Source organism: Ochlerotatus camptorhynchus, unplaced genomic scaffold (assembly GCF_037179485.1).
Source record: "Ochlerotatus camptorhynchus isolate MF236.1 unplaced genomic scaffold, CSIRO-AGI_Acam_v1.1 ptg000150l, whole genome shotgun sequence".
In the NCBI taxonomy this organism is placed as follows: domain Eukaryota; kingdom Metazoa; phylum Arthropoda; class Insecta; order Diptera; family Culicidae; genus Ochlerotatus; species Ochlerotatus camptorhynchus.
The window spans coordinates 1516177-1542422 of NW_027040640.1; the positions used below are offsets into that span (position 1 = coordinate 1516177).

Sequence of the window (26246 nt, forward strand, 5' to 3'; positions counted from 1 at the left end):
GGGTCTATATTACGAAGTTCACTACTGTTCTACTAAGTTCGCTAAGCTGCTACAAATTTCGCTGAGCTTTCTCAAAGCTAACTGAATTCCTATCTGCTGTACTTCTAGTTTCTATGACTTCTACGTAGATATCTCGTCGTCGAAGATACGTTGATTCCAGCAATTTCCTTGTTGATTAGTTCGATGTTATGCACTTTTGAATACTCTGGAATTTTGCTGTTCTGAGACGAGACTGATACGACCGAAGTTGCTGAAGGTTTTAAAAATTTAAAAATGTGATGATGTCGGTTGAAGCATGATATTCAGTATGGCTAAAATTCGATTTAAAACGGATTAGCTATGGTAGCCAAGATAGAAGCCGGCGACAGATAAAAGTTCCTCCGGGAGGAGTAGAGCCCGTTTACACCTGATCAGTTCCAGGCCAAATAGGATAAAACATAAATATGTTAAGACTTGACCTTGTCCGATTTGCATGAAACTTTGCATAATGATGTGTTATGTGCACATTTATGGAAAAATTTGGCCATTTTGGATCTTGTACTTTTTTTTCAAAATGACTTCAGAATTTTTCCAATACACTGAAGTTTTTTTTTACACGTTTTTTTTTCACGCGGTTTTTTTTTACACGGTTTTTTTTACACGGTTTTCCACGATTTACACGGTACGTTTTTAACGATTTCTCGACAACGATACAACCTATCGACTTGATTCCAATCACATTATCCGTTTCAAGCTATTTGTAATCAAATGGCATACTTAAAAAAAATCACAATTTTTGGTGTAAATACAGAAATTTTTAAAATATGTCTATATGGACCATATCATGCTTTAATTACAAATGGTATCAAAATCCGATTTTTTTAAAACATTTAAGCATGCGAAAAATCAAAATCTCGTAGGTTTTTTTTTACACGGTTTTTTTTACACGGACCGTATCCCCCGTGTAAAAAAAGACCTGAGTGTAAATTGTAGCATTACAACGTCAATTCTGTTCGAAATGACGTCTGCAACAAAGTTATTTAGTAAAGTTAAGTAATTCTGAAAAAAATATACACGGCATTTTTTTAGTATTTAAAAAAAAAATAAAAATCGAAATTTCTCAAAAACTGTATCTTTAATATTTATAACTTATTTTTTAAATAAAGCTCATGAAAAATGTGAACATAAGAGTATTGAAAACCATGTACTACACTGACGAAAAACGTAGAACATTAACTGTTCATTGTTAACTAGATTGTTTATGTCTCAAATATTGTTTTCTGGGTAGAAATAAAATAAAAAGCGTACTTGCAAAAAGTTCACATATTTCACTAAAAGTTCTTGTTCAACGATTTTTTTCAATTTCGTAATTCATAGAGTTCATAATTTTAAATATTCCAAAAGTTTGCATTTTCAATGATTTTTTTAAATTGAAGATATGGTTTTGAGATATTTGACTTTTTAACACCCAACCGTGCCGATTGAAAAAAAAAAACAAAAAAACGTCATGAAATATGTAAACTTTTCGAATGTTTAAATAATGGAAACCTGGAAATTGATTATTTTCGAACAAGAACTTTTGGTAACATCTGTGAACTTTTTGTTAAAAAGTTTTTTGATGAAATTTATCCTCAGAAAACAATGTTTCTGGCATTTAAAATCATTTTCTGTGAAAAATATACAAATAAGCGTTCCAACATAAAGTTTAAAAATTTTACCAACATTTCTTACTTCACGTTTTTTTTTTCAATTTTCATCTGTTCATGGTTTTAAACATTTCAAAAGTTTAAAAATTTTATAAGTTCTATTTTAAATACAAAAAATAATAAAATTCGGGCAAGGGCATTCGGAGTTATTTGGGTTTTGAATATTTAAACAAAAATATACTTAAAGTAAAACATTGATTTCTTAAAGAGACATAAATTTTCTCTGCTTGTTTTTTGAAAAAATTCAAGGATACCATTTTGAAAATTTTACATGATGCAATATTGCATTTTGTTTTTATAGAAATCGCTATTTTGCCTGGAACTTCTCAAATGCGGTGTCTATGTGCAATACTATCAATCAGAACAAATGCCAACAGTAGGGAAGAGATCAATTTCATAAGTAGTCTCTTACGATGAAAATTCCGGAGTCAAATGCTATAAAAGATAATCCAACAAATGTTTAAAGGAGGAAAAGTGACTCCATTTAAAAATTCCGGGATGCATGGGATCCCGAGATTTATAGGTTTATTTTCGAGGACATGCCGGGATGGAAGCTCAAGATATGACGATACGTTACTCTCCTTACTCTAGACTTTTTACGCTTCTTTTGTGCTATGTATCAGTGTAGTGTTCTTAGGGCTGGTAGCGAGTCACTTTTTAGTGACTTTTTATTTAAGTCTCCCTTTTTATGGCCAAGCCACTAAAGTCACTTTTTCTTGTAATCAGTCACTATTTTAAACTTTTTTAACGTGAATTTATTTCATGATTGATCATTCTTCTTGCATTAAGTAGGATATGCCAAATTTTCAGAGAATTTTAGAGATGTTAAGAAAATTATTGAGGTTTTCACATAAGTCCAGAAGTTCACGGAAGCTTAAACATTTTTAGACAGCTCAATTAAATTCAGGCTAGTACAAGAAGCTTCATGATAACTGCAAACACTTTAGAGAAGTTTTGAGAACTTCAAGAAAGATATTGATCTCACTTAAAAGCTAAAAATTAACTTCAAGAAATAACAGATATTCTCAGAGCAGAGATAACCCAGAGCACCAAAATTACATAAATTTTAAAAAGGTTTCGAGAAATTCAGTGAATTAAAATCTTTAGAGAAGATTCATGATCGTAAGGAAAATTGTAGAAACTTTAGGAAGCCCGAAAATGTTTAGAGAAGTTAAAAACAATGATGAGAAGTATTGAGAGCATCAGGCTAGTTTCTCAAACTACAAAAGAACTTCAAGGCTTTAACTTCGGGAATATTTTGGGAACTTTCAAATTTTTCTGAAGACCTAAGAATAGTCCATTACATATTTAATGGAGATTTCTAATGAAAATCCACTAGGAGTTCTCCTCATCATTCACTCGTATTCTCCCGAAACTCTCATGGAATTATTTCAGAAATTCACTTGGAACGGTTCTCTGAATTCTCTAAAAAAAATATCACAAGAATATAGTTAGAATACTTCTCGCAACTATCCTCCGAATGGAATTTTGTTTTAATTTTCCTAGGAATTGCCTTGAAATTTTCGTCACTAAGATATTAATTTCAGATTTAGTTTTTAATCTCACTCATTCCCTTGGAATTTGACTCACATTGAAAGCCTCCTAAGAATTTATTTTCACTTCTCCTCACAAAATCCTTAGATTTCTCCCCTTAATTTGTTTGGCTATCTCTCCTAGAATTATTTTTTTATTTTTGAAGATCTCCTGAAGTTATTCTCAGACTTAATTGTAATCCTCCTTTTAGCATCCCCTTCACTCCCTAAGTATTCACCAAAAAATTACAAGGACTTATGCTCCGATTTAAGATGTGTGAATGAAAATAACTAGGATTATTTAATGTTTTTATTTTAAAATGCACTCTTTTCTTTGGGATATCCTTAGTAAAAAATATATTAAATTTCTTGAGTAATGATAAGATTCCCTGAGACTTCCATGTATTTTTAGGAGAAATAAAATTCCCTGAGAATTCCCGGTTTTTCAGGCAGTACACTCTTGGATGTTTAGTCATAAACTTTCTATTAAATCTTTCGCTTTAAAGGTTCCTATCGTACATATTTTATTGTTTATGAGATTCTAATTGACTAAGTCTAAAACATCAAACATTTATTTGGTATATCATCAGAACGACTAATTTTCTTCCCTCAGGTCACTTTTTTACAACTATAAGTCACTATTTGGTCACTTATTTCTTCAACATGGTCACTAAAATCACTATATTTGACAGCATTGATCACTACCAGTGTATGAAATTGTATATTGTGTGGCAAGCACAATGAAAGTCTCAGCCCAAGGAAGTCCAGAAAATTTATAAACCGAAATATTTCCTTGACTGGACTGGGAATCGAACCTAGCCTTTATTGACTAGGCTATCTGAGGCTCAGCGTCATAAGACTCTCGAGAAACTCGACCTGCTTCGATTGAAGCATTGCATAATTCTAGGTAGAGCTGGAATAAGGGCATAACAGCTTTTTTACACAATGATTTCTCTCGATGATTCCTAGGAATTCAAAGCACACCCACACAAACCAACATAACCGTCAAGTAGGGGAAGACTTCCCCTACCCGATTGTGATGTTGTTTGCGTTGGTGAGCCTTGACTTTCTAGAAATCTTCGAAAGAAGTCATTCTTTACAAAAGCTGTTTCGCCCTAATTCCAGCTCTATCTAGAAGTGTTGGTTATGGGAATTGATTCACATATATACTAAAATTCGTTCATTTTGGATCTTGTATGATTTTCAAAATGGCGTCCTTCGAATTGTTCAAAAAATTGTAGCAAGGAAATGGCATTTTTGATCGAAATGATGCTTGAGACAACCCTAAAAAACCCCAATATTATCAAAATGTCCTTGCTCAATTTAAAAAAAGTTTATAAAAAATGCAAACTTTCGGAATGTTTAAAAGTATGGACACTTGAAAACTGACAAAAATCGTAAAACAACATCTTCTGGTAATTTTTTCTATGTTTTTGTTAGTACGCTTTTTTGTGCAATTTTTTAACATAAAATGATTTAAAATGTTTCAATTTGTTTTCTGAGTATAAATTACATTGATAAATGTGTTAACAAAATGTTCAAATTTTTACACAAAGTTCTTGTTTTCCCTTAACAAACATATCTAGAGTAACATATGAAATAGGCCTATGCCCAAACTGTAAACAAACCAGAAAATGATAGTAACTGTATCTCAGTATACAACATTTAAAATATGCGAAAAGTTTTTAAAAATATATATAAATCGATAACAATTTACTTTCATAAATTAATAAGCCTTTTTGTGAATCTTTCAATGGAAAGGCCCTTTTTGTTAAGCCGTTGTTACGCCCTTTGCTAAGCCTTTTCGAAACGACAAATAAATTCAAAATAAATCATCGGTTCTGCCTCAAGTAGTAGGGCCTAGCTTTAATTTGAAAATTTTCAATTACTTTTTAAATCAATAAAAAAATGAATGGATGGCCGTTTTAGCGTGCGGCCCTATTGATGAATCGAAAAATTTCTTTGATCGGCCGTTTCGAAAATCGAGTAGCTAACAAGCGGTGCTATAGAATGGTATCAAAACCTGTTTTTTTCGTTTTTGAACATAGGCTCATTTCAAATGTTACTCTAGAAGAACCTTAAGCCTGTGTATTTGAGGAAAAACCTCAAATCCCCTCATCCGTTAATGTATGAGCTAGGTAAAGGAGCGTGCGTTTGACTAGTACGGTCGGATTAATGGCCCTTCGCTCAATTTCAACTTCTATTCAATTTTCACACTGCCATATTCCAGAGGAACTATCAACCTATCCTCTTCAGAACATTCTCTAGGTAATAAATTATCGCACTTAAAGCTTAATGTTGATATTAGTATAGCATTTCCAACCAACTCTGAATTATTCAAAGTTTCATGCAAATCGGAGCAGGTCGAGTTTATCCGATTCGTCATTTGGCGTCGAACTGTTCATAAACAAGAGTTGTTTTTCTTTAAAAAAACATAATGAGTCTATTTTATCACCATAGGTTTGTTATTCATCAGTCTCAAAGCTACTTGTTTCTAAACACCTGATTTAGCACTCTGACCATCTTCCCGAGCAAAGCTGAACATCAAATTGAAATCAAAATTTGCTGTTATGATGTAACTTATTTTGAATACTCAAGTTGATCTCATTTTGGTTGACTTAACGGTTAACACAGCAAAAATGAGAGCAAAATTTTACACTGTTGAAGCAAACGGAAAACTAATCCTGCTTTCAATGAAATCAATTTGATTACTGATTTTGCATTCATAATGTTTAACTGAATACGGGCCTAGAGTAAATGGTTACCATTCATGTTTCTCAAGCTGAAAGACTTAGGCTCCAATCTCACCGCGGGCAAGTCACGAATGACCTAAAATGTGTTAAACAAATCAGATAAACGATAATCATTAGTTCAACGACAGATGAATTTCAATTAAATTTTAAACAAGACGTAAACAGCAGAACTTCAAGTTAAGTTGCTTTCATTTAAAACGTCTTGACTGCATAATGAAAGCACAATATGATATCAGACTTATGTCGCAACATTTGAAATCAAAATGAGTTTTCATTATGATAGGAACTGCACACTTTAATATCGATTTGCTTTCATTTTGTTAACCGACTTTGCTCGGGTTCTTGTCCTGTGCTTTAATGATGCTTATCACACAAATGGTGGGAAGGGAAACAAATAAGTTTTGAACTTTTTCTTTGCATCGACGAAGAATAAAGATTTTATATTTTATAACGAGCCAACAATAAACGACCCGTTCATTAGATAATCTTATTAAATTTGACGTCCAACCATTTTCCACCGTTCGTAAGTTTAATTATTCAGACGCTGGCTATTGTGCACGCTGCTTCTGGTCCACCTAGAAAACCAGATCCTTGCTGCTGCTGCTGCGGCGCTACGAATTGGATGCACTCTGCCAATGCTCCTGGTTTCCTCCGGTTGTCCGTGACCTGGTGTACACTCTAGAGCAGGAGGCATCTTGCTTCCTAGGCGATAAAGAGTCCAACTTGGTGCTGCGGGTAGTTCAATAATAACGAGCATCATCGTTGTTGCTCTTTGCAACGAACTGGCGCCGGGAAAAGCCTGGAAAAGAAAATGAATTTCTGGCGTTCGCATCGTTACCTCTTACCTAACCCCTGTGTGGCACCATGGGGCTACTGCTGCTGCTACTGCTGTGCCGCAAGTATTAAATTTTCAGACTGAAATTTATTCCTGCGACGTGATTGTGGAGCGTTTTCCTGTCCTGTCCTGACACCTTCTCGCAAAGTTGTGTCTCCCCTGTTGTGCGTTGTTCAAGGTTAAAAAGCTAGCGAAAAAGTTGAACTGCTGCTCGACAGTCGCCGTTCTTAGATGAGTACATATTTCGTGGAACAATCATCGCGCTCTGTCTCGTTATGGCTCCTCCTAATGGTCGATGCAAATAGCAGACGCGTGCAAAATTACTCTTGTGAGCATTTTTTTTCGTCCCCGTTCGCTTTTGTTAAGTTTTGGCCCATTGTATTGCGCGTAAAGCGTATTAATTTTCAGAAATTAAATTTGGAAGGTAATTGTGGGTAAATTAAATTTTCACATGATGAATAGCGCGAGCGCATAAAATTCATGAAAAACAGAGCGGACACAAGGTACTTTGTTCGGTTGTTGACTCTAGGGAAACGATCTTGATTTGCCACCTTGTGCAAATTTCAAGCAAATCCAAATGTCGATGATAATTACCTCGTCCTCAGTAAACGAACGGGAAGTTTGAACTTTTTTCAGATGACCTCTGTCAGACGTACTCTAGGTGAAGATTAATTTTAGCACACACCTACATAAATTATTCAGTTTCTCATTTCGCACTGCATGAAATTTTAATAAATCTGTATAGAGTCTACTTGATGACTTTGCTTATGCTGCTTGCCACCACACAATCGATTCCAGTTATCAGCCAATATCAGCTAGCAAGTTTCGTTTAGTACCTATGATATGGGGCGCCAGCAAAGAAATTACGCAGAATTCGTATGCCGGTCTGTGAGTGTCATAAATTTTCCGCAAATGTCTTGTCGTCGTTGCTATTCACTCGGCAACGCTGTGGTGTTGAAAGCACTCATTTCCGGTGCGTTTCCCTTCCCGAAAGAGGCGGAAGCAAACGCGAAAGAGGTGGTGTAGCATTTGTTGACGGGTCCTTGTCGTGGTCGCCGATGTTAGTATGTTGACTTCTTATGTGATAGGGCTACCAGGCAGGCTTGCTTCCACTTACTTGATATAAAAACAAGATTTTCTGAACTTTGAAATCATAAGATGTTATAATGATATTTTGTACTTGTTAGAAACAAGAAGAGGTTGAAAGGCAAGTGTTTGACACATAAAACCTGTCAAATTCGCTTTCAGATCGTCACAATCAGCGATTTAACGACTCGCGAGCGCTCACTCTGAGTGAACGCTCACGAATCATAAAATCGCTGATTGTAACACTCTGGTAGCGAAATTGACAGGTGTTATGAGTCGAACACTTGCCTTTCAACCTCTTCTTGTTTTTAACAAGTACAAAATATCATTATAACATCTAATGATTTCAAAATTCAGAAAATCATGTTTTTATAGCAAGTGAGTGGAAGCACGCCTGCTACCAGGCATGATTTTTTGTTGGTCTTTCATGAGGCACATTTTTTTTCAAAACTGCATGCATGGTGACGAAGTTTTCAGCAAACATGGGAAAATTCATCCACCCGCGTGAGCACCACAGAAACAAAATAGTCATCCTTACCTACAAATAGATTGCCGAACGAGTGTAAATTCTTCCAACTAAGTGACTCTGCAGTTTTTTTTTGATAAATACATTTTAAAAATCGAACATGAACATTTATTTTTTTTTTTTTATTTATTTTATTTGATAAGGCTCAACCGAATTAACTTTACAGAGCCGAGGATTCTTGGTCACTATACAATACATCTTAAAACTATAGTCAAAAGGTACAACACAATAAACACTTTATCTTCCGCTATCCAAAAAGCCTCATCCATCAGAACGGGATCCGCTTCCAGTAGTTTCATTGTATGGCAAATTGTTGTACGCCAACGAGGGTCAGAGCGCGTCCATTGTAGCAATGGACGCAAAACGTGGTCAGCACTCACACACTCATCACGAAACGGTTGCTTTCCAAAGTCGACGACGCATCGACCGAAAGAACTGCTGATGAAGAACATTGAGGAGGACCACACAATGGTTGCTGCCGAGAAAACAGACGATCGCGTAGCACACATCGAGAGTGGCCTGCTTCTGTCGACAGCCGAGTGAACACTTGACATGAACATTTAGAGATATTAGAGAACTTAATTAACGCCATTTTGAAAATTTTACATGATCCAAAAAGGGGAAGTATTAACAAAAATATGAATCATTTCCCATAGCTAACAATTGCGTATTCAAAATTAAAATCCATCATCTCTGAATCAAAATCAGACCAATTTCATGCCGTGACCGACTTTGGTTTATGAAATTGCACCCCCAATGTTGCCTTAAAGTACATGGTATGTTAGATTTAAACATATCTACTAAATAGAGCTGGAATAAGGTGCAACAGCTTTTGTAAACAATGATCTTTCTCGATGATTTTTTTTAGGATTTAAAGGCACGCACCCGCAAACCAACATCACCGCCGGGTAGGGGAAGTCATACTCAACCCGATGGTGATGTTGATTTGCGTGGGCGAGCCTTGACTTTCAAGACATCATCGAAAGAAGTCATTGTTTACAAAAGCTGCCAGCTCTAGCTTGATATGGATACTGTCATCCGATTGATGACCTTGACAAATGTCCAAAAACTACTCTTTTACAAATTCATTGTGGTCCTGAAAAGGACCGTTTTATCGTGTTGGTTGAGTAATGCTGAGCAATTAGGGTGTTAAACATAGATGAGGCTGGTGAGCTGTATGTTGTTTAGAATGAGGGTGACGCGCTTGGCATAGATGGTCCTCAGCGACTCATGAAGAGCTACTGATTCCGATCAATAGCAGTGCGGCTTCTTCCTCCTTCTATGGATGCTCATGTGGGCTGCAGCTTTCGTTGTGTACTGGAGAACAATGTTCAACGCCACGCGCCAAAAGCACTGCTGCTGATGCTGACGTCCAGACTCCACCACACACGGTGATTGGATCTGAACCCGATCTGCGGTTGATGCCAGCCTTGATAGTTAGCAGGTTGCGGGGAGCCTTTCGTTGTGTACTGGAAAACACTACCACTCGCCACTTTTTGGTGAGACCGGATGGAATTCAACTTTGAAATCTGTGTTAGGGAAATCGCTTTTCGCAGGCAATCGGTGATAATTTTAATTATCATAGCAACAGTTGCCCATTCGTGCAATTTTCAATAGTGACATGTTGAAAAATGATGAAGTATTAAATTCAACAGATGCATAGAAATATTTCTAATCGATTGGTGATAAAATTATTGAAATTGGTCCAGGGGCAGCTGAATTATTAACGTTCAAAATCTTTCATAATTTTGTTACATGTTCCATTTTTGGTTTTCATAAAGTGTACCCCCATGTAGAAATCACAGGCGTAGTCTTACGTCAAAACGTATCATTATCGGATCGTACTCTGTCCGTGTGTTCTACATATTTATCGCCGCCTGTTATGTGCACCAAGCCAATTATTGTTCGGTAAAGGGATGGAAGCTCTGATACTTTTGGACTACCAAACTACTAATTATAGCCACAAATCATGGCAGGCAGTCAACGGACGTGTGTGTGGTTCAATCTCAATTGAACCTCCGATACAGTCACACCAAGTAGAAGCGACCGAAGGAGTACTCCATTTAAAGCTCGGAAAAGTTGATGATCACAGTCAAGCAGACCAGTTTTGGTGAGATCATTCCATTTTTATCCAAAAATAGGAATTTGATGAACATTGCATTCATTCCATGTTTGCTAATTGTCACTATCACATAACTCGGAGCGTTTGGTACGGTATGTCCACGCTGGTCTAAATGTTCGAGCAAGAAAAGGCCACCGAATGACTTCTTCGCTGCAATAAGCAGCCACCGAAAATGCACTAAGTCCGGTGTGCACAGAGTCAAATTATTATTGACCCGGCGGCTTGGGTCGCCACAAGCCCTTCTATGTCCAAGAAGCACCACAATTCTTCAACTTCAGGTCACTTGAGCTCGTCGACCTTGTCACTAAGATAGGACTGACGCACTAGAAAATGACTAAGTCCCTTCGTAAAAGGGCACTTTGCAAATATCACGCTGATGAATTACCACTGACACCGTATCGCACAAAACGACTAAGTCCCTTTTTTTTTAATCTTTAGAGGGCTGGATTCGGTGAAGCTAGCAGTGCGATCCTTGCTACTGAACGAACGATGTCATTGCCAGGTGATGTCCGTAATGTGATGACTCGGACGACACCATCCTTGCCCGGATGAAATTTAATAATTCTCCCGAGCGGCCAACTGTCTGGATAAACGTTGTCCTCCTTAACGATGACGATTCTGTCGATTTCAGCTCGTACGATTTTAGGCGATTGTCAGGAACCCCACGCAGGTCGGCTTCCGGAACAGCTTGCAAATTACTTCCAACGAGAAAGTGTCCTGGCGTAAGGACCTCCATATCGGATGGCTCACAAATTTCTACCGGATCTATCCGAATTCTAGGAGCACCAGTTCAGGACTCTCTCACGGTCGGAATCGTGCACCTTCAGCATCTGGTAGACCAGCGTGTAGATTCGCGAAATGCATCGCTGTTTAAATATATTTATTTAAACTCGAATCCGACAGTGAGCATGCATAAGGGCCTATACGCGATGATCGATTCTCTTCGTCGATTTTTTTTTTGTTAATAACTCGCTAGATTTCACGTTTCTCGGTGCGTTTGCTGTTGCTTTTGATAGCCAATACAACCTGTTACTACTCTGCATTGAACAAATTCTAGAAAATTGTTTCGCTTAGCTGTAGCAATGCAAAGAGAAAATCGATGCAGAGAATCGATCATCGCGTATTCGCCCTTATGCATGCTCACTGTCGAATCATTTCACAGAATCATATTTGCGGCAAATACAACGCAGTAGGGCTGGCCGTTTTGATGTTTGTGAATGACTATTATGAAATTACAAAACACATCAAGCATTGCATGTTTGGTCATTCCACATACTGAGGCTGTGTTCCATTTGGCGTTTTTTACTTAAATTTGACAGATGGAAAATTTTCAAATAAACCTGCTACTGTACCAGACTTATTTCTGACAGACAAGGAATCAATTTTGACGCACACCTTCTCGAAAATCGGCCGATCAACCACAGAGGGATTTTCGAACATCTTAATTTATTTTCGAAGATTTATGTGAAAATTCACCAAATGGAACACAGTCGAATAATCTTCGTCAAACGATCCACAACACTGGAGCAGTTGGCTCGCATGATTTCTTCAGAAACAACGTCTCAGGCTCTTTGTATAGCTACCATAAGAGCGTCCTTATTGATTTTTGGCTTAGTCGCCAACATCGCGAAATCTAGCGGCTTAATATCCGGAGAAGAAGGAGGTCACATTTCCTTCGACCAAAAATGATCGAAGTTTTGCTGACACCACGCTTGAACGCATTTGGCTGCATGGGTAGGTGCAGAATCTTGAGTGAAGCAAATCTCTGTGTCTGTGAACTCCGGCTGGACCCATGTGTTGCACTTTCTGTTGTAAAAAGTTCAGATATACCTCCGGGATGCGAAAAACAGGAGATTTCTTCCCATTCGATGCAACTGCTGCCCAAATCGTCATCGAATCTGGTTTTTGCGCTTTGTAGACGAATTTATTGTTGGGATCAGCTGAAATTCGATGCTTGCATAGCACTCTGTCATTTTGACGGTTAAATTTGCGGCCGACAAAAAAATTGTGTGACGAAATAGTGTCAGGTTTTGAACGCTTATAACTTGACCAATTATGAATGGATTTCGAATCTTATTACACCAATTGATTAAGACTTGATGTAAGTTTCGTTTGGTGTAAAGATTATACTTGTTTATCAATAGTAAACTATTGAAAATTGATCAAACATTTTTACCATAATCTTTCTATGATCATCAGGCAGATATCCGATAGCGAGGTTATAAAAGAGCGCACCTGTTATTGTTTGTGTTAGTTCATCTGCGGATATATTAACGCAAGAGAAAGTCAGTGAAGCGAATCGATCAAAGCAGAGCGAACTTTTTAAAATGTTCATCGATATTTGGCTTATAGTTTTTACACGCCCGTTCGAAATTACCCAACAATGTGTAGAATAGGATGAATTATTTTCGGAGTAAACTAGGGTAATCCAAAAATAGGTAACAGCTTAACCAACAATAAGGTAAAAACTTACATAAAATTAATTAATGTGTCGAATTTTTTGCGTGTAAACTAAACAGAAGGTTGATGTTTTGACCAAAGTTGTTCAGATGAATAAAGCGTATTGGATGGTGGAATGCTCAGTTCAGAACTCGCTCACCCTGTAGTGACAGTGTGCCATTTGATCTCTAATTACTTACTTAACATGACATGCCAATTTGATAGATGGGAAAGTTGTGAAGGAGATTTTAATGCTAGTAGTAAACTGTATTTGTTTTTGTGTTGTAAAAATGAGGTGAGAAATGCTCACTACACATCTCGGAATTTAAGTGTTAAATTGATTAGTGTTGATTCAAATGTTAAGCTTTACCTAATCTTCGCATATCTACAGTAAACTATGAGCGTAATCTATCAATTACGTTAAAGAAAAATAAATTTCAACATCTGAGTGCAAAGTTATTACCAAATGAGCAGTTGGTGTGTACAACTGTGCATGCCAAGCATGCTGGAATGTTATATGAAATGCATTTTAACTTACGATTGATTTTTTTCTTTGGTTTGTTTTCCGTTGATCTTGTTTTCCGTACTGAGTACCAATGCTACCGACACCAGGAAGGCAGCTCCTACACCTGGACCCTACCTATCGACCTATTAACTTATGGACCGGGGACCAACGGTTTTACTTTGCTGCCGAAGGAAGGCATGATCATGGATTTTATGCCTCAAAAAATCCGGCGTCGCCGACTGGGATTGAACCCAGGCCTTTTAAGAGGGAGAGGCAATCACGTTTACCACTACACCACAGGCGTCGCTAACGATTAATTTTAATTATTATTCAGTTACAGAACGTTTAGTGGCCATGTTTGGAACCTTCTAATCTAGTGAATATTATTGAATGGAGCAACAACAATAATCGTGTAGTCCTACGTCAATAATGTGGTTGTGCTTCGTACACAACCCCTAACTTTTTTAAATGTGTGGTTTTCTACAAAAAATATATTTTTAACGAAAAAAAATAACCTTTGAAATCAAAAAAAAATGGTTCAGAAAAGAGCCAATTTATAAGTAAAATTGAGCTAAAAAACACGATTTTAGATTACCTCTTCTGTATTGAAAAATAACTTCCCCTTTAATTATTTCACATGAAAATATTTATCAAAGCACGTAAAATTTGATCACGTTATTCGTTTAAAAAACTGGTTGCCCCAATTGGCAAATTATCCACCGGAATATCGTATGTTTCGAACACATAAACGCTCTTAACATGTTGCATTTGTGAGGTAGCGTATTGAAGTATTCTAGAAAGTTGCTGGTTTTGGTAAATGAAAAAACTCTTTCTAACATAGTATGCCATGAAAAAATCAAATAAAAAAGTTATAGCTAAAAGAACGATTCTAAGGGACCTTCCTTAAAAAAATACTTCATATCTCAATGAAAACGACGATTTAAACCAAGGTTGCAAAGACTCATTTCAGCTAAAATAATGTTTTTCGGAATAATAAAACCAAAAGATGGTTTGATGACATGTTTTACTTGTAACTTAAAAGAAGAGGTTACGCAGTATGCGTTTGAAACATAAAACCTGTAAATTTTGCTTTCTATGAGTCACAATCAGCGATTTGCTGATCGCTGAGTGAGTGAGTGAGTGAGTGAGTGAGTTTGTGAAAAATCGCTGATTGTGACTCTCATGAAGTGAAATAAACAGGTTTAATATGTCAAACACATTCTTTGCAACCTCTTCTTGTATCCTACCAATTCAAAATTTGATCATGGCATCTAATTATTTCATAATTTAGAAAAACATTGTTTTAGCTGAAATGAGTCTTTGCAACCTTGATTTAAACCATTGATGTTTCCAGCAAAGTTTGTAGAAATGGTGCAACATTTTATTTTTCTAAACCGCATAGAAAAAAAGTTAGGAATTCTATTTTTTTTTGTCCTTAGAGATTTAAATTATGAGCGACAAATTGCCTTCAACGAATTTTTCTCCATTGCTCGTCAGCAAGTCCTCATCAGTTGACAACAAAAATGGAATGATGGTGATTTGGGAACATGGTTACATTCTATTCTCCCTCAGTTGTCGAACAAACCATGGTTCAAAGGGTTGGACATGAGCCGTGACTTTATACGCGTTATGTCAAGGCTTATGTCCAATCACTGTTCGTTAGACTCGCACTTCTATCGAATTGGACTCTCAGGCAGCAATTTATGGCAGTGGTTATCACGAAATCGAGCATGTTGTTTGGTCATGTACCCTACACCGTGTTGCCAGATCTAAGCTATCCACATCGCTCAGGGCCCGAGGAAAACAACCCGCGATACCCGTTAGAGATGTCTTGGCTAGCCGAGATTTCGACTATTTGAATTTAATTTATGTGTTTTTAAAATAGATAGATCTGAGGATTTAGTAGTTAGTGTCATCATGTGTTCTCCCAAGCTGTTAGCTGCCCATCGGTGTACCCCCATATTTGTCTTTTTCATCAGTATGTCGCTTAGTTCGAGATCAAGAGCACCTGCCATCCATTTGTTACAATTTGTTAACCCTAGCCTCGAGATAGCCACGAGTAATCGGCTTCCGCTTTACTAACGTTAGTTTTAAGAAATTTTGTTATCTAAACAATGAATATCGGCTCCGCAAAGCAACAGCAAATGAGCCTGAAAAAATAAACGCATTATTAAGAGATTTAAATTATGGACGACCCCTTCATCAGATGCGCCTTTTTGCAAATCCAAACTTGTCTGAAGATACCAACTTGATTAAACTGCATCTTTATGCACTTTTTTTAGTTTTTACCTGAAAAACTCCCTCCTGGACCACTGTGGAATGGTAACCCTTCTGCTAAGACTTATATACGTCAAATCGTAATAGCCCTCGACTTAACACGTTAGACCAGACGACAGTCAAGAGGATAACCGTTTGAGTTTCGCACAAATCAGACTTCCATTTCCAAGCTGAGAGCCATTATAGCGATTATTTGTGAAAAATGATTCACATTCATAGTACATATAAGGCGCCGTACATTCTGGGCACGTCTTCCGTATCCACCATTTCACGGTTCGCAATTTTCCACCCAAAACCACCATCATCATCCCATCACATGATGGTTGCGTGTTGAGTACTCTCCTTCTCTGGAGATAAATATAAAAAAAATAATACGAAGCTTATTTTGATGTGTATTGACTGCCAGCCGGCTAGGGTTGCTGGTGATTGAATTTCATCGCCCGGATTGCAGACAAGGGACCTAGGACAGTTGATACTCGTGAGAAGGGTCCGGTGTGGGAAGTCGGAAAGATTAATGGTTTTTTGAAGCCTTGCTGTATGTAAATTTGATCGGAGGAGTGCGATACATTTCACATTTAGATGTTTGGTCGAGTAAATATGATACTCATAAGAAGATGGAGTTATTGACTGTTACGATTTCATTAAATTCATTTCAAAAATATGATTTATTCGAACCGCTGCTGCTGCCAACTGTGTGCAACTTTCCTGCTAAATTTATTTCCGTTCTGTTGACACTTGTCGCGCTATTAATTTCTCTACCCTTTTTCCCCTTCTTGTATTGCAGTATGTTACGGAAAAAATGGGAGGTGCGGAAGGCACCAAACTGGACCTGGATTTCATGGAAATGGAAAGAGTAAGTTTTCGGTTCGGAGTTTTGTCAAACTATCGGAAAACTGATGCTTTTTTTCCTCTCGCAGAAAACAGACGTCACGGTAGAGCTGGTCGAAGAGTTGCAAGCAAAAACGAAAGAATACTTGCAACCGAATCCGACGGCCAGAGCGAAGATGGCAGCGGTCAAAGGTATTTCTAAATTATCAGGTCAAGCTAAAAGTAATACTTATCCACAACCAGAAGGTATATTGGCCGACTGTATGCTGACATACGGTAAAAAGCTCGGTGAAGACAGTATCTTCGGTAAGTACGAGCGTTTTGCTCCATTAAATGTTTCTTCGTCACTTACTTACTACTTATAAGGTTGGCTTTTCTTTGATTTCTTTTTTTTTTCAAAAATAGCTTTTATTGATATATATATCTTTATATATAATACACATAATCCAAAAGCAAAGAATCGCAAAAGTGTCCTTGTTTTTGAGTGTGTTTTATCGGTTTTCGTTTTACTTGTTTTTGTTCTGTGAACACATTTTTGGTTTATATTGATTTTTGGATCTTAGCGTGGCGACTTTTTTCTCTCTTGTACATATGACATACATACATGTTCTTCGGCAATGGGTGTGTGTGCCTGTGTGTGTGTGTCTAATTCTACACTATATTGTGTCTCTCATATGCATAAGAGGAAAGAACGAGTACGCGATGGATGCTTGATGCAAACTATTACTGGAAGCTGCTGCTGGAAATGGCGGTGTGTTTGATTGGTTGGACATCGACTTGGATTAAGGCACCGAATCTGGCGAGCGAACAGCATGCATAGATCATTGAGCGGAAATCAAGTTATGGTGAATGTTAATTCAGGTTGCATTGGAGAATATAACGTTGACGCAGTGTAAACAACTCGTTCTTACTAATGAGGCGAACCAGTCTCAGGCTGAAAGCCTCCTAAATAAAGATAAATCAATCAATCAATCGTACTTACTAAGGCGCGTTCACGTTCAAAGATGTGGGTAGGAAATGGTACTATAGGCATAAATTATGCTTCTGAATATTTTTGGAATCGGTCAATCGATTCCGGAGATATGACCGAACATGTTCCGGATTGTATGAGCCATGAGACTAAATCCAACCTGAAACGAATAGAACTCATGTGATTTATAATCAAATGACATGAGGATTAAAAAAAAGCATTTCAATGATAGCGCCAAAGACCACTCTGGCCACATCTAGACATGTTCCGGGTAAATTGTCAGTTTTCGACTAGGGTCAAAATCCATCATGCGATACCTTAAATCACATGATAATTCATCCTTCACCTCAGCACTTCTGTAGGAATTTCTATTAGTACAAAGGGTCAGATCTCACCATATGTGGATTAATTGTAAAATTGTGGGTATGCTTTGACTGTCCTACCCAGGTATTTTGTGCCTCAAGCCTCTGCGTATTTACTTATATCGTAAGCGACTGAATCAACATGACCAAAAAAACATGCAGCATTTTTTGTCCAAAAATATTCCATTACATCGAATTTTAATGAGATCAATTATTCTATTACGGCGACAAGTTTATCTGCATTGTTTGCACATTCTACTCATCAGCTGCCTACACCGCGTAGCGAGATGAATTTGGAATAATCTTCCTTCCAATAAGTAAGCCTTGTCGAAGACAAGAACCTTCTATCTACTGGAAGTCCATAATCACACTAGCGCTGCCTAGTGGGAAAATATAGAATCAAACAGACTATCATTAAAGTCTTCATTGATAAATAGGGGAAACGCTTCTATAGTTGCGGTACGTTAGAAGCGTTAGGTTACTATAGTTGTTCATGGAGACTCAATACACAACTATAGGAACCTAACGCTTCTAACGTACCGCAACTATAGGAGCGTTTACCCTACACCGAAGAGAGTGTAGTCTTATTTCAGTTCAACATTATTGGTGAGAAGTTCATAGGCATACTAGCTCCACCTAGTAGTAAAATGCAAAAATAGGCCTCAGGCAAACCAATTTGCTTAAAACTGTAGCATCATGTCGGGAGATAAATTTACGATACACGTCTAGTAGTCGGGCTGATGCTGAACAGCTCTCTTCATCCAGCTCAATCGATTACTAATTAGGTCCTGATGATTCTCCCAAATTCTGAGCACATTCGGTTGCAATTTCTACTACACTGGAGGCGGCCCCAGCATAGAGGTTAACATCCATACCCCTCACGACAAAAACACGAGTTCAAATCTAATCCCCGTGTTAAAGTGGCCATTACAAAAAGAAAAAAAAGCTCTTGCACTGGCCCATTAAATTTTATATGGCTATTACTATGGGACAAATGAACCTTTTGTTCTCCTCTAGTGTTTCCACCATATTGCTCTATGGGTAAGCTTGCTATCTATACTTATAGGTAATTTTCTCAGCTGCTATTATGCAGAGAGACTACACAGACTGGGGCCTCCTTTAACTCAGTTGGTAAAGGCACAGCTACAAAGCAAACCCATGCTGGAGGTGGCTGGGCTCGATTCCCGGTCCGGTCTAGGAATTTTGCGGGTTGGAAAATTTTCGGAATTCCCTGGGCATAAGAGTATGATTGTACTTGCCACACAATTATACTAATACAAAAATGGAGCAGGCATCAATTGCACTCAATTAATAACTGTGGAAGTGCATCTAGAATACTAAGTTGAGAGCACGCAATAAGCTAATAAGCGATAAGCAATAGGCTTGAATTACGAAGAAGATGAAGATTATATTTTAATTGAACTTCAGGAAAATTAGTGAACCCCTTAATCGATATGGCGAAATTGCTGTATGACATCTCAACCAAATGAGGTGAAATTTTCGAAGTATGATCAGGACTTTGTTTGGAATCGATTGACTCCTAATGGTTATTTTCTTTACAATAGTATTGTCCATTATCATAGGATAGAAGAGTGTCCTATTTAGCCTCGTTCCTGAGGATTGAAGAACGAATCCTACCATATCAATAAGAGATGAACCAGGCTGAAAGTCTCGATTATAAAGTTAACCTAACCTAACCTACAATATGAATTCAAATCCAACAAGGATTTGGAAGTGCACATTTCTATACGATATTTGGAAATGTATATTATAGTTGGGAGGAAATGCTATATTAAGATCAAGATCAAGATGAAGCTTTAGTGCTATAATTCATTAGCTAGATAAAATTCTGAAGAGGATAGATTGATAGATCCTGTAGAGTACGGCAGTGTGGAAATTGAACAGAAGTTGACTTTTAGCGAAGGGCCATTAATGCGACAATACTAATCAAACGCGCACTCCTTCACCTAACTCATACATTGATGGATGAGGGGATTTGAAGCGTATATGTTGTATGAAATTGAAACGATTTTAGTAGTATCAAGTAGTTGCAAATCCATTAAGCTTGATACATAGCAGAACGAGTTTTGATTCTAAACAGATGACTTGCCTGGTAAAAAAGCAGGAGACCATCAGTACTGAATTGAATTGAATTGAACCGTTTGAACAATCTTTAGATATAAAAATAAGTCTCTTAAATTGCTTTTCCTTCTCTTTAAAATTCCCATGAAAAATTCCTCGACAGTCCCTTCAGAAATGCCTTGGATTTGACCTAAGACTTGTCTTGGAATCCTGTTTGGAATTAAAGTGAAATTCCCCAAAAAATCCCTCTTGGGATTCTCTTTATCATTTGCTTGGAATTCTCCTCTAAATTGCCATGGAACTCTTGTCGAAATCATCTTAGCATTCTCCCAAATATACTGTATTAACAATATAGTTCACTCTTTTGTTTTTTAGGAGACACAATTTTCAGCCAACAAACGCGCCTTTGCGTCAGAAAAGGCAACTCATGTATTATATAAACTTTACGAAGGATGCTTCAAAGCTACAACAGAGATTTCATTCAAAACCTATAGGTCTAAGCACAGTGCACAAATTTCTACCCTGATTGTAATTATTGTACTTAAATTAAATTTTTCATGTGTAATAATTGCAGCTCATTCACCCCTTGACTGTACAGGGTGAAAGGTAATTCCTGTCAGTAAAGTATATGGTCATAAAAATTAGGTGAAATTTAATTTTCAGTGTATTTTCCAATTAAAATCTTTCTCCCTTTCCTTTAATTACGAGCCGCATCCGTTTTTGAAAATCGTTACAGCTGGCATGCTGGATATCTTGAGGCATTTCGTTCCATATTCTCACCAAACGTTGCTTAAAAGTTTCCACGGTTAGTCCCTTGGCATTCCCTAGTACGCCTAATATGTAGCCCCATGCAAAGAAGTCGAGAGGATTCAAATCGGGTGAGGAGGCAGGCCACTCTTTCGACGAAATGAAATTAGAGAAATTGGCCCCACACAGTAGAATGGTGCATTCTTATAATGTTTTTGGACGAAGGGAAGCAAGTGGTTCTTCAAAACATTATCGATGTAGTATTTACTGTTGATTTTAACACCAGGTTCAATGAACAGCAATGGAACATTCAATGTTTTGGAGAAGCATCCCCAAACCATCACCCTGGAAACATTCTGCAACCTTTGAACAGCCAGTTTGTCACGAGGAATAGCAGCAAGATAGGCAGCATATACCCGATCATTTTGCTGGTTGTGGTGATCCTGTAGCAGGAACATTTTCTCATCCGAAAACAGAATTTCGCAATCACCGTGCCGTTTGAGCAGTTTCCGACATCTTTCGACTCTAGCTATCTTTTGATTTCCGGTCAAACCATGTACCCGCTGTTTTTTGTAAGCATTCAATCCGAGATCATCTTTCAAAATACTCCTGATCGTTGGCTGCGACATTCCGAGTTCTTTGGCCATCTTACGCCCAGACTTACAAGGATTCCGCCGAATTCGCTCTCTCACTCGTTTGATAACTTCCGGAGTCCTGACACTGCGTTTTCGGCCTGGTCTGCGAGGGATTTTCCACGAACCGATTCCCTTGTACCGTTTAATGGTCTTCTTCTTCTTCTTCTTCTTCTTTGCATTTCAAGCTTATTGCATACCACATATTTAGCTTATTGCGTGCTTTCAACTTAGTGTTCTAGGTGCACTTCCATAGTTATTAATTGAAAGCTTTCGATGCTTGTACCATTTTGCATTGGTATAACTGAGTGGCAAGTCCAATCATCCCAGGGAAGTTGAGAAATTTTCCAACCCGAAAAATTCCTAGACCAGACCGGGAATCGAACCCAGCCACCTCCAGCATGGTCTTGCTTTGTAGCTGCCCCTTTACCGACTGAGCTAAGAGAGACCCCGTTTAATGGTGCGAAAGATGAATCTTTCGTTTATTCCGAGTGGTTTCAGCGTCTTCAAAATAGAACACGGTCTATGATGCTTCAAAAACAGGTTTATCACGAGTTACCTTTTCACGTCCATGATTATCACGAGTATCAAACGAATGAAAATTCAAAACAAACTTGCATGCCGTGTTGACATTTGAACACACTCTAAAAGAAAAATATGCAGACATGTATGTGATTAAACCATTTGATACTACAATTGCTTAAAAAACACTGACAGAAATTACCTTTCACCCTGTAATCAAATACATGCTGGTTGCATTTTCTGACGTTAGGTGGTGTGTCGAATAGGAATTTTCTGTTACCTTCGAAAGTTGAAGAGTGAGCTATTTTGTTAATAACGTATATTCGATTATTCTAGGAATCCTTTTGAAATTCTCTCAAGAGTTCTTTAATAATTCTCATTAGAATTCATTTAGAACAAATCCTCAGAACTCGATTCCCTTCAATGTGTTTCCCTCTGAATTTTCTTCTTCTTCTTCTTCCTCGCATTTCAAGCTTATTGCCCATGGCATATTAGCTTATTGCGTGCTCTCAACTTAGTGTTTTTGATGCACTTCCTCAGTTATTAATTGAGAGCTTTCGATGCCTGTACCATTTTTGCATTAGTATAATTGTGTGGCAAGTACAATCATACTCTATACCCAGGGAAGTCGAGAAATTTTCCAACCCAAAAAATTCCTAGACCGGACCGGGAATCGAACCCAGGCCACCTCCAGCATGGTCTTGCTTTGTAGCTGCGCCTTTACCGACTGAGCTAAGGGAGGGTTATAACATACGTAGACAGTTTTTGAGAGGTTTTAGATCCCCTCGCCACACCCTCAAAGGGTGGCTACAGAACCGAGATTAACCGGGAATCGGAAACAAAGTACTATATCTTGAATATTTCTCTTAGAATTTTGTATCCAGACTAGCCTAGATAATCTTGAAAAGTTTTCTGTGACCGGGATTATTAAATTTGTAGACAACTGAAGTCTCAGAATCTCCATTATGTTAATCCTGAATATTGAATTTATGTATGCGGAATCTAAAGCATAACTAATAAATTTAAAATTTATGTCAGAATAGCTTTGCAAATTTCTCAAAGATTTACTTAGGCTTCGTGCACAAATTACGTAACGCATGGAGAGAGGGAAGGGGATCAAGCTTGCGTTACTTATGGTCACATAGGGGAAGGGGGGTTATTGGTATATGTTGTAACATAATAACAAATGAAAAATAAATCTAAATCGTTGAGGGGGGGCGTTGAGTGAGATCGCGTTTCGTAATTTTAGTGGAGAGTATTGTCAATCGTTACTTATTGTGAAATAGGGAGGGGGAGGGGTACAAAATCTGGATTTTTGCGTTACGTAATTTTTTGTATCGTGCTTCAGGAGCATTTCAAAATGTCTTGAGAATTATTCTTACTTTTAGGATTCCCCTCAATAATCTTATGATTTTGTCCGATATTCTCTAGAAGTTGTCTTCATAATAAATGAAATTCAGTGCAGAATACTTTAGGAACTTTCTCCAGAAAACTTTTGAAATTCACTATACATTTATCTAGGGATTCTTTTAAATTCTCGTTGGAATTTACAATTATTCGTCTCCATTATATTCTTTAAAATTTGATTGGAATATTCTTGGAAATCTCTTGGTATGCCATTTAGAATTCGAAATAGTATTTTCCCAAACTTGAAGAATACCATATAATTTTTCCTCAGAAATTCCTTTAAATGATTCTGAAAATGCTCTTGAGAAGCGAAATTCTCCTGAATCTCTCTTTAGAATTTCCTTGAAAGTTTCTTGAGGAGCTCTTTATTTTAGTTCTCATTAACAATTTATTTAAATACTTCTCAAAATTACCTGACATTTCTAGTCAAATTCCATTAAAAATATCCCTAGAATTCCTCTACAATTCTCCTCATAACTAACTAATAATCCTGAACTATCTTTTAAATACAATTCTGAGGTTAATTGCTTGGGAATTTTAAAGAGAATTCAAGCAAATTTTAAATAGCTTTGAATAAAATCTAAGGATGAATTTCATGCTTTATAAATACTTTTTTTAGGAACTCCCAGAGGGAATCTCAAATTTATAGTAGAAGAATTCTGAAATAAACTCTGTGAAAGGAAATGATTCCAAAGTATTAATGTCTATCGCAAACCGGGAAAATTTCAAAAATTCCGGGAAAAGGATTGGGAAATTGATAATCGGCATTTACTGGTCACCCTGTAATTTATTTTGTTTGAAGATATAGAATTTCCTAGCATTGAAAACTTGGTCCAAAATCTCAAAAAAATTACCCAGAATATTATTTATTTTGGAGATCGAGATTTTAAGTCCAAGAGGCATGCAACATTTTCTATGTCATCTTGGAAAATTTTCCTCGTTCCAGAATGACGAGATTTTTTCTTAGACTGCTATCTAGAAAAGTTGTGTAGGTCCCAGTGTTATGAAAATTTGAGTTATTGCAAAAGTTTCTATAGCCGTAAATTGTTTTTTTTTTGCTTTATTATAGAGACTTTCAGCCTGTAGCTGGTTCGTCTCTTAGCCGTAAATTGTAAATAAATTGAGACTTTGAACATTTTGCTCTGCGCCTCAATTTTCATTGTAATAACAATTGGAATCTAAAATCTTCTTAGTAAATTGGTAAGGTTGTTGCCATACATCGATTTAGAAAAATGAGTACAGAGGAAGGAAATGGACAATGCACTTGCTTATTGAATTTATAAAATTATTATTGGATTGCCTAATAAATCCTTAAACCATTATTTGTTTTATTTCAGAAGAGCATGAAAAATGCTCATGATGTGTTGTGTTCGTAAGTTTGTCGTCAACGAAATATTTGAACATTTAATAAATGTCACTATTAGTCACTTTTTATTGTTTTAAAGTCACTATTTGGTAACTATTTTCGTTAGTTTAGTCACTAAACTCGATATAACGTAACTGTCACTTTTGACTTCCATTGCCGATTTCTCGCAAACGAGCATTATGAGATAATCCCCCATCTATTGGTAATATTAATTTGTATGGTTCAATTGTTATTAGGGGATGGAAGTCAAAAGTTACAGTTACGTTATATCGAGGTATACCTGTATTATATTACACACACTACCAGCCCTGATATATAGGGGTTACTAAAAATAACTAGGATAGGCAAAATTTTGGTCAACTTTGGAGTGTTGTAACTTCGGCAAATATGATCCGATTTTAAATCTTCCAATAGCATTTGAATGGAAAACTAATATTGTTTTACGGTGTAGCCACGAAAATAATCCTGGTCACCGCGTACCGGAGAAATTCCGGGTTTTCGGAGGGCTTGTCTAACTTGCTAAATTTTTGGTGAAATTTTATATATGATGCTGATTAAATATATATATATTTTTAGTAAATACAACGAAAGAAGAACCATTTCTAAAGCGAATCATATGCCAAGAACTAAAATCGGCTTATAATCAACCGTGATATGGTCATTTCCCTGGAATCGGTTCTGGTGAAGGGTTCTGAATGCGGGTAGATCATTTAATCACTCAAAACAGCTCTTTCTTCATGGTTTCTCGTCAATAGACTTTCGATAAACTTTAAATGCATCATTGACCACATTGGTCACTCTCGGAACATCCAGTATGCCTCCGGGGGAACCTGGAGCAGGGGACAATTGCATTTTTACACCAAAACATGCCGTGCGACAGCTCATTCTTCATGATTTTTCATGATAGGCATTCATCTTATAGAACTAAAGACTGGACTCGGAAAAAATGTGACACATTTTTCAAAAATTCATGAGACAAATTTTTCAAAATTCATTTTAAAACGCATACTTCTCAAATTTTCAGGGATTAAATAACTATATATGAGCTATGTTTTGGCATAATTTATTTATTGAATTTCCTCCCCCAAGCTGAATGGTCGTAAATTTCTCTTAACACTGCTCATGAGATCTTGGGCGAGGCTTTGCCCATCTTCCTTACACAATTTCTCCCAGTTTTTCTTCAAAGCTTCATCGGATTTGAATGTTTTTCCGCTTTTCTTTAACTTCTTCTTTATTATCGCCCAAAACTTTTCGGTCGGACGAAGTTCTGGTGTATTTGGCGGGTTCGCCTCCTTCGGGACCACATTAACGCCCTTCGCTTCGTACCAATCCATTACAGGCTTGGCGTAATGGCACGAAGCGTGATCCGGCCAGAACAGCGTGGGACCACGGTGAGAGCGGAGGAAGGGCAGCAAGCGCTTCTGCAAGCATTCATCTCGATAAATCTGCCCGTTTATGGTGCCGGTTGTAACGAACGGCTTGCTGTACCGTCCGCACTCGCAGATCGCCTGCCACAACAGGTACTTCTTCGCGAATTTGTCACTCTTTCACTTCCGGAACTTTTCCGGAA

General features: G+C 37.3%; 1 protein-coding gene across 7 annotated transcripts in view; it reads left to right on the plus strand.

Annotated features, from left to right (window-relative positions):
* EndoA (endophilin-A) overlaps positions 1-26246 on the plus strand; it is a 138622-nt gene that overhangs the window by 21611 nt on the left and 90765 nt on the right. For 6 of the 7 annotated variants that reach the window (XM_065221925.1, XM_065221927.1, XM_065221924.1 and 3 more), the window contains exons 3-4: positions 16545-16613; positions 16678-16894. In XM_065221925.1, coding sequence (XP_065077997.1) covers positions 16545-16613; positions 16678-16894 — 286 coding nt within the window. The remainder of the gene's footprint in view (positions 1-16544; positions 16614-16677; positions 16895-26246) is intronic. The other variant, XM_065221926.1, reaches the window with a different exon arrangement.